The sequence below is a fragment of the Mobula hypostoma genome, chromosome 6 (genome assembly GCF_963921235.1).
Source record: "Mobula hypostoma chromosome 6, sMobHyp1.1, whole genome shotgun sequence".
NCBI lineage: Eukaryota > Metazoa > Chordata > Chondrichthyes > Myliobatiformes > Myliobatidae > Mobula > Mobula hypostoma.
In genome coordinates, this window is record NC_086102.1 from 19,901,248 (window position 1) to 19,911,280 (window position 10,033).

At 44.8% G+C, this 10,033-nt stretch overlaps 1 protein-coding gene across 1 annotated transcript in view; it reads left to right on the forward strand.

Annotated features, from left to right (window-relative positions):
- Positions 1-1,660, forward strand: part of sim2 (SIM bHLH transcription factor 2) — a 92,201-nt gene extending 90,541 nt beyond the window's left edge. The window contains exon 11 of the mRNA XM_063049791.1: positions 534-1,660. Coding sequence (XP_062905861.1) covers positions 534-1,258 — 725 coding nt within the window. The 3' untranslated portion in view covers positions 1,259-1,660. The remainder of the gene's footprint in view (positions 1-533) is intronic.
- Positions 1,661-10,033: the final 8,373 nt, after the last annotated feature.

Consider the following 10,033-nt stretch of genomic DNA (forward strand, 5'->3'; position numbering starts at 1 on the left):
CGCCACTCCCCTACATGGTTCCATCAGCCTTCCTATTCAGTCCTTCCAGACCCTGGATTGCACCTCCTCCTCTCTTCCCACTCTGTTTTCAGTCCTGACGCACAGTTTTGACCTCTCGTCTCCACAGTTGCTGCCCGGCGCACTGAGTTCCTTCAGCAGATTTCTTTTCCGCTCTAGATTCCAGCGTCTGCAGTCTCTAATGTCGCTAGCTCGGGTTAATTATTGGATTGGTTTATGTGATTTCAGTCACATACTTCCCGAATGCCTGAAATAACATATGGAACTGTTGTTGTTTTAATATTAAGTAAGCTATGGGTACTATGCTATTTTAAAATAAATTATATCAATTACTTAACAGGAATTTTGAATACATTATTTTGTCAGCACTTTAAGTGGATGGTGAATATTATTGAATTGTAACTAAATAAACGGATAATTAGAAACACCTGTTGTCAATTTGGACTCACTCAGTAGCTGTTGTGCACTCTCTTCATGCTGCCTAACACCATCTTCTTACCTTCTTTTTCTCGTAGGTGTTTTGCCTACCAGCAGACACTGCGAAGCAGCCACCTACGCCCCACTTCCGAGCTGTGCGACATCAAGGTCAAATAGTAAATATAAGGAGAAACCTTACGCGGACCCTGTGAAGCAAACCAAAATGGAAGCACTGCAGACCACACCACACGTTGTTAAGGAAGAGTGTAAAGTACTGTTCAGACACAATTCTCAGGAGAAATTATGTAATGTCGTCAAGTGTTTTTCACCCTCTTTAAACAATTCGTTGTTAGCTAAGTCAGACTGTGATGCAGCCAAGCCAAAGGTCCGAATAAGCCAACAACTCATACCAAGCCAAACAGCCTATGAACAAGCCACGAGGATTTGTGTGAAAGAGGTCCCATACGAACATTTCAACCACCAGAAACCAAACATGGTCAACGTGAATAATGCAAGAGACAACACGAAACTGAATGAAGGAAGGCTACATGAACAGCAAGACTCATTGGGTGTGGCAACATCGGGACAACCCCAGCTTGAACCCTTAAGTTATGGGCAATTCTTTGCTAAGCACACCTTCCAAAGGTCACCTTGTGCACTTACAGGGTACATCATGGAAAACCGAGGATATGCTGCTGAAGAGAAGAATTCTCCTGGTTACAGAAACCCAAGCCCAGCTTTGAACTCTTCACCAGAAATGCACCAAGAACCTGTCCTACCACATTACATCGGAACATCCGTCATAATAACCAACGGGAGGTGACAAGGAATCTGTGTGTGTGTAGGAGGTCGATTTGTTACAAAGTAACTAAGCAAGAACTTCTATTACATCTCCAGGTACAACAGGGAATCCAGGTTTGCAGTTGTACTGGCCTATTCTGAAGCTCAAACCTTATTTTGTTGCCTCAATGCTAATGTGTTTCTCTCTCTCTCTCTGAGGTTTGAAGCCTAAATTAATGCATCGTAAGAAGACAAACATGCAGAACGTTATCACTTGTGCAATATTTCAAATGTGGACACATGGAACAGTTCACAGAGTTTCCATTCTTACTCGCGTTATTGAAAATAAGCTTTCCCCAACTAATAGATATTATCTTATTGACATATATAAAAAAAACTAACAATGGCATGCAGAAGATGTCTGCACCATAAGGTTTTATTTCAGATTCTGAAGGGAATAATACTATGTATTAAAATGATTGTAATTATCAAAACAAGACCCTTTATTGCTCTGCGTTTACACATTGTAATTGCTTCATTCGCCGTGCAACTGGGAATGTTTCAAGAACTTTTGCAGACCTTAGTGAGAACCATGAACTTGTTACCAAGATAATTTTTATTTGAACAATGAATGAGATACAGTGATAACTGGACCCATATCTGATAAGCACTTGCACAAAATATTGTGCTAAATGATCAGTACATTATTACGGATTACTCCCTTACTAACCTCTTCCTTGAACAAGGTTTAAAGTAAATTTATTATTGAAGTATGTATACCATACACAACCTTGAGATTCATTTCCTTGCAGACACCCACAGGAAAACAAATACAATAGAATCCACAAAAAACACACACATAATAATGACTGACAAAAATCCAATTGCAAAAAGAAGGACTAATCGTGCAAATAATTAAAAAAAAATAAATATACAATACTGAAAACATGAACTGCAAAGTGTCCAAGAGTCAGTCAACAGGCTGCAGAGTTAGTTCAGTGCTGAAGCGAGTGAAGCTGGTCCAAGAGTCTGATGGCCGCAGGGCAACAACTATTCCTGAACCTGGTGGCTTGAACAGTCTACCGCCAATATTTCCAAATGACCAAAGCTGAGAAAAAGATTAGCAAGTTGCAACACACATCAAAGTTGCTGGTGAACGCAGCAGGCCAGGCAGCATCTCTAGGAAGAGGTACAGTCGACGTTTCAGGCTCTTCCTTCAGTTAGTCCTGACGAAGGGTCTCGGCCCGAAACGTCAACTGTACCTCTTCCTAGAGATGCTGCCTGGCCTGCTGCATTCACCAGCAACTTTGATGTGTGTCGCTTGAATTTCCAGCATTTGCAGAATTCCTGTTGTTAACAAGTTGCTGTGTCTTTAAAATGCAAATTCAAAGTCAAATTAAAATTTACTATCAGAGTACATACATGTCACCACATACAACATTGAGATTGTTTTCCTGCGGGCATACTCATCAAATCTATAGAATAGTAACTGTAAACAGGATCAATGAAAGAGCAAGAACATAGAAGACAACAAACAGTGCAAATGCAAATATAAATAAATAGCAAAAAATAACAAGAGCAAGCTGTAACAAGATAAAGAAACCTTAAAGTGAGATCATTGGTTGTGGGAACATCTCATCAGATGAGTGCAGTTATCCTTTTCTGTTCAAGAGCCTGATGGTTGAGGGTAGTAACTGTCTTGAACCTGGCACTTGTCACCCATTCTTACTCAAGGGTCAATAGTGAACGTTTATTTGCCCCACATACGGAACAATAAAAAGCGCTGAAAGTTGCTAAATAAATTCCACCAAAAGGAAGCATGTTCTAGCAAAAATATCTGATGGTCTCTTAAAAAAACATACCAAATTCTTACTTATTGGAGCAATTAATTTTAAATAAAAGCTTTCATTTCAGGAGACCCCCCAAGCACTTCAACATTAATGAAGTACTATTGTGATGTGTCGCCACTGTAACCTCAGTGCAGTCACAGTCGTAACGTGGCAGACATGACACTCAACGGGTACATCACAAGATCCCATATTCCAAGAGCTTCAACACCAATGAAAAAGAAACATGGATGGTAGTTTGCCTCCTCGGTGCCAGGGTCCGTGATGTCTCTGAACGTGTCCACAATATCATTGAAAGGGAGGGCGAGCAGCCAGAAGTCTGGTTGTGCCATGTGACATTGAGGATAGGAATACAATGAGGTGGCAGATAAATGTCTGGTTGAAGAGATGGCACAGGGGGGCTGGGAGTCTGATTTCAGGATCATTGGGACCTCTTCTGGGGCATGTGTGACCAGTACAAAAGGAATGGGTTGCACTTGAATCCGAGGGGGACCAATATTCTTGCAGGCAGGTTCACTCGTGCTATTAGAAGTGGTTTAAACTAATATGGCAGGAGGATGGGAACAAGTATGATAGAGCTGAGGATGAGCCAGCAGGTTTACAAGTAGATGCCGGATGTAACATGAATGAAAGGAAGGACAAACCAATGATTGGATACAAATGCAGACAGAGCAAAGAGTTAAATTGTACCACAGAGACAAAATTCAAAAGGACAAAGAATGCTGAAGGTGCTGTATTTAAATGCATGTAGCATTAGGAATAAGGTGGATGAACTTGTGGCACAATTACAGATTATACAGTATGACATTATAGACATCACTGAGTCGTGGCTGAAAGAAGGTCATAGTTGGGAGTTTAATATCAAAGGATATACTTTGTATAGAAAGGACAGGCAGGAAGACACAGGCAGTGCTGTGGCTCTGTTGGTAAGAGATGGAATTACATCTTTAGAAAGAGGCGACATAGGGTCAGAGAATGTTGAATCTTTGTGGACGGATTTAAGACACTGCAAAGGTAAAAAAAAATCATCATGGGAATCATATATAACCCTCAAAATAGTAGCCAAGATGTGAGGTTGAGATTGCAAAGTGAGCTGGAAAAAGCATGTAATAAGGGTAATGTCACAATTGTAATGTGCAACTTCAATATATAAGGAGATTGGGAAAATCAGGTTGGTGTCAGATGCCAAGACAGGGAATTTGTTGAATGCCTGTGAGATGGCTTTTTAGAGCAGCTTGTGCTTGAGCCTACTCGGGGAGAGGCTCTCTTAGATTGGGTGTTGTGTAATAACCCAGATTTTATTAGGGAGTTTAGGAGGCAGTGATCGTAATATGATTGAATTCATATTGCAATTTCAGAGGGAGAAGCTTAAGTCAAGTAAGTGAGTAAGTATCAGTGTTGCAATGGAATAGAGGGAATTAAAGAGGCATGAAAGAGGAGCTTGCCCAGGTGAATTGGAGGAGGATACGGGCGGGGATAATGGCAGAGCAGAGGTGGCTGAAGTTTCTGGGCAGGCACGAGGAAATCTGCAGCTGCTGGAAATTCAAGCAACACACATAAAAGTTGCTGGTGAATGCAGCAGGCCAGGCAGCATCTCTAGGAAGAGGTACAGTCGACGTATCGGGCCGAGACCCTTCATCAGGACTAACTGAAAGAAGAGCTAGTAAGAGATTTGAAAGTGGGAGGGGGAGGGGGAGATCCAAAATGATAGGAGAAGACAGGAGGGGGAGGGATGGAGCCAAGAGCTGGACAGGTGATTGGCAAAAGGGATATGAGAGGATCATGGGACAGGAAGCCTAGGGAGAAAGGGGGGGAAGCCCAGAGGATGGGCAAGGGGTATAGTGAGAGGGACAGAGGGAGAAAAAGGAGAGAGAGAAAAAGAATACACACACACACACACACACACACACATTTATAAAATAAATAAATAACGGATGGGGTATGAGGGGGAGGTGGGGCATTAGCGGAAGTTTGAGAAGTCAATGTTCATGCCATCAGGTTGGAGGCTACCCAGACGGAATATAAGGTGTTGTTCCTCCAACCTGAGTGTGGCTTCATCTTTACAGTAGAGGAGGCCGTGGATAGACATGTCAGAATGGGAATGGGATGTGGAATTAAAATGTGTAGCCACTGGGAGATCCTGCTTTCTCTGGCGGACAGAGCGTAGGTGTTCAGCAAAGCGGTCTCCCAGTCTGCATCGGGTCTCACCAATATATAGAAGGCTGCATCGGGAGCACCGGATGCAGTTTATCACCCCAGCCAACTCACAGGTGAAGTGTTGCCTCACCTGGAAGGACTGTCTGGGGCCCTGAATGGTGGTAAGGGAGGAAGTGTAAGGGCATGTGTAGCACTTGTTCCGCTTACAAGGATAAGTGCCAGGAGTGAGATCAGTGGGGAGGGATGGGGGGTACGAATGAACAAGGGAGTCACGTAGGGAGCGATCCCTGCGGAAAGCAGAGGGGGAGCAGAGGGAAAGATGTACTTAGTGGTGGGATCCCATCGGAGGCGGCAGAAGTTACGAGAATTATATGTTGGACCCGGAGGCTGGTGGGGTGGTAGGTGAGGACAAGGGCCACCATCACCCAACTAGGAATAGGGTATCCTCCCGCCACCCCATTAGGAATAGGGTATCCTCCCGCCACCCCATTAGGAACAGGGTATCCTCCCGCCACCCCATTAGGAATTGGGTATCCTCCCGCAACCCCACTAGGAATAGGGTATCCTCCCGCCACCCCATTAGGAATTGGGTATCCTCCTACCACCCCATTAGGAACAGGGTATCCTCCCGCCACCCCACTAGGAACAGGGTATCCTCCCGCCACCCCACTAGGAACAGGGTATCCTCCCGCCACCCCACTAGGAACAGGGTATCCTCCCGTCACCCCACTAGGAACAGGGTATCCTCCCGCCACCCCACTAGGAATAGGGTATCCTCCCGCCACCCCATTAGGAACAGGGTATCCTCCCGCCACCCCACTAGGAATAGGGTATCCTCCCACCACCCCACTAGGAATAGGGTATCCTCCCGCCACCCCATTAGAAACAGGGTATCCTCCTACCACCCCACTAGGAACAGGGTATCCTCCTACCACCCCATTAGGAATAGGGTATCCTCCTACCACCCCATTAGGAATAGGGTATCCTCCCACCATCCCACTAGGAATAGGATTCCCCTTGTCCTCACCTACAACCCCACCAGCCTCCGGGTCCAACATATAATTCTCCGTAACTTCTGCCACCTCCGACGGGATCCCACCACTAAGTACATCTTTCCCTCTGCTCCCCCTCTGCTTTCCACAGGGATCGCTCCCTACGTGACTCCCTTGTCCATTCGTCCCCCCCATCCCTCCCCACTGATCTCACTCCCGGCGCTTATCCTTCTAAGTGGAGCAAGTGCTACACATGCCCTTACGCTTCCTCCCTCACTACCATTCAGGGCCCCAAACAGTCCTTCCAGGTGAGGCAACACTTCACCTGTGAGTCGACTGGGGTGATATACTGCGTCCGGTGCTCCCGATGTGGCCTTTTATATATTGGTGAAACCCAACGCAGACTGGGAGACCGTTTCACTGAACATCTACGCTGTCCGCCAGAGAAAGCAGGATCTCCTAGTGGCCACACATTTTAATTCCACATCCCATTCCCATTCTGATATGTCTATCCACGGCCTCCTCTACTGTAAAGATGAAGCCACACTCAGGTTGGAGGAACAACACCTTATATTCCGTCTGGGTAGCCTCCAACCTGATGGCATGAACATCGACTTCTCTAACTTCCGCTAATGCCCCACCTCCCCATCATACCCCATCCGTTATTTATTTATTTATTATATATATGTGCGTGTGTGTATTCTTTTTCTCTCGCTCCTTTTTCTCCTCTGTCCCTCTCACTATACTCCTTGCCCATCCTCTGAGCTTCCCCCATCCCCCTTTCTTTTTCCCTAGGCCTCCTGTCCCATGATCCTCTCATATCCCTTTTGCCAATCAACTGTCCAGCTCTTGGTTCCATCCCTCCTCCTCCCACTTTCAAATCTCTTACTAGCTCTTCTTTCAGTTTAGTCCTGACGTCGACTGTACCAGCAACTTTTATGTGAAGTTTCTGGGAATAGTTTGCAAGGCTCAGGATAGATATATCCAACAGAAGAAGTTGTTCTCAAATGGTGGGCAACCGTGGCTGACAAGGGAAGTTAAGAACTGCATAAAAGCCAAGGAAAAGGCATATAAGATAGCAAAGAGGAGTGGGAAGTTGGATGATTGGAAAGCTTTTAAAATCCAACAAAAGGCAACTAAAAAAGCTATAGTTGCCTTTAAGGGAAAAGATGAAATTTAAGGACAAACTAGCCTATAATTTAAAGCAGGATACACAAAATGCTGGAGGAACTCAGCAGGCCAGGCAGCATCTATGGCGAAAAGTACAGTCAATATTTTGGGCCGAAACAAAGAGTTGGGAAGTTGATTGGCGAAAGAGACAGAAGGCCATGGAAGAAAGAAAAAAGGGGGAGGAGCACCAAGGAAGGCGATGGGCGGGCAAGCAGATAAAATGAGAGAGGGAAAAGGGGATGGGAAATGGTGAAGGGAGTGGAGGGGCTAGAGGCATTACTGGAAGTTTGAGAAATCGAAGTTCATGCCATCAGGTTGGAGGTTACCCAAACGGAATATAAGTTGTTGTTCCTCCAGCCTAAGTGTGGCCTTTATCCTGACATTGAAGGAGGCCGTGGATGGACACATTGGAATGGGAATGGGAAGTGGAATTAAAATGGGTGGCCACTGGGAGATCTCCCTTGTTCTGGCGGATGGAGTGTAAATGCTCGGTAAAGCAGTCTCCCAACCTATGTCTGGTCTCACTGGGAGTACTGAACACAGTATATGACCCCAAATGACTCACAGGTGAAGTGTCGCCTCACCTGGAAGGTCTGTTTAGAGCCCTGAATGGTAGTGAGCGAGGAGGTGTAGCACTTGTTCTGCTTGCAAGGATAAGTGCCAGGAGGGAGATCAGTGGGGAGGGATAAATGGACATGGGAGTAGGAGAGGGAGTGATCCCTGCGGAAAGCAGAAAGTGGTGGGGAGGGAAAGATGTGTTTGGTGGTGGGATCCAGTTGGTGGTGGCAGACGTTTCGGAGAATTGTGTGCTAGACGCGGAGGCTGGTGAGTGGTAGGTGAGGACAAGAGGAACCCTATCCCTGGTAGTGTAGCAGGAGGATGGGGTAAGAGCAGACGTGTATGAAATGGAAGAGATGCGGTTGAGGACAGCGTTGATGGTGGAGAAAGGGAAGCCTCTTTGTCCTCCTTTTTCAAAGCAAGAGGCTTCCTTTCAGTTATATAAATAGTAAAAGGGAGGTGAGAGTTGATATTAGACCACCGAAAAATGATGCTGGTGAGTTAGTAATGGGGGATAAAGAAATGATAAACTTAATGGTTACTTTGCATGGAATTGATGGCTTTGTGGCAAAGTTTACAGAAGATTCGAAGATAGGTGGAGGGGTAGGTCATGCTGAGGAAGCAATGCAATTGCAGCAGGACTTAAACAAAATGGAAGAATGGGCAAAGCAGTGGTAGATAAAATAGTGTTGGGAAATGTATGATAATGCATTTTGGTAAAAGGAACAATAGTGTGGACTATTGTCTAAATGGGGAGAAGATTCAAACATCAGAGATGCAGAAGGTCTTAGGAGTCCTTGTGCAAGACTCCTAGAAGGTTAATTTACAGGTTGAGTTTGTGGTAAAGAAGGCAAATGCAATGTTAGCATTTATTTCAAGGGAAATGGAATATAAAAAAAAAAGGAGATAATGCTGAAGCTTTGTAAGAAACTAGTCAGGCTGCACTTGGAGTATTGTCAACAGTTTTGGGCCCCATGCCTCAGAAAGGATGTGTTGTCATTGGAGAAAGTCCTGAGAAGGTTCACGAGGATGATTCTGGGAATTAAGGGGTTAACATATATTAGGATCATTTGGCAGCTTTGGGTCTGTACTCACTGGAATTTTGAAGATTGCGTGAGGATCTCATTGAAACCTACCAAATGTTGAAAGATCTAGATAGGGTAGGTGTAGAGAGGATGTTCCCTATGGAAAGGATATCCAGAACTAGATGGCACAGCCTCAAAATTGACGGGTGACCTTTTAGGACAGAGGTAAGGAGGACTTTTTTAGCCGGAGAGTAGTGAATCTGTGCAATGCTCTGCCACGGAGTGCAGTGGGGTCTATGTCTGTAGTTATATTTAAGGCAGCAGTTGATGGTTTCCTGATCGGTCAGGGCAACAAAGGATATGGTGAGAAGGCAGGTGCATGGAGTTCAATGGGATTCGGGATCAGCCATGGTGGAATAGCAGAGCAGACTCGATGGGCTGAATGGCCTGAATCTGTTCCTATGATTTTATGGTCTTATGGTCAATAAAGTACTATTGCAATGTGTCACCAGCAAAGAGAAAATCTGCAGATGCTGGAAATACAAGGAACACACACAAAATGCTGGAGGAACTCAGCAGGCCAGGCAGCATCTATGGAAAAAGGTACAGATGATGAAAGGTGTTGGTGCAAAATATTGACTCTACTTTTTTCCATGGATGCTACCTGGCTTGCTGAGTTGCTCCAGCATCTTGTGTGTGTTTATTGTAATGTGTCATCACTATTAAATTGGTGCAAACATGATTCCACAAAAAGCTATCTCAAATTGATTAAATAGCCTATTTTGATCAAGAGATAAAGGTATAAATATTTACCAGGCCAATGAACATAGCTTTCCCAATCTTCAAAATATTGCCTTTGAATCTCCTAAGTGCACTTAAGAGATCAGGTGGAATTTCAGTTTAGCAGCGACTCTGATGATGTAGTACACTCTCAGTACTGTCCTGGTGTGTTAGCTTAGATTCTTGTGAAGGCTCTGGAGAGATACTTGAACCCATTTCCTTTGACACAGAGGCGAGAATAATGCCCAAAGAGTCACAGCTGACACTTAATTAAATGCAGTTCTCAACA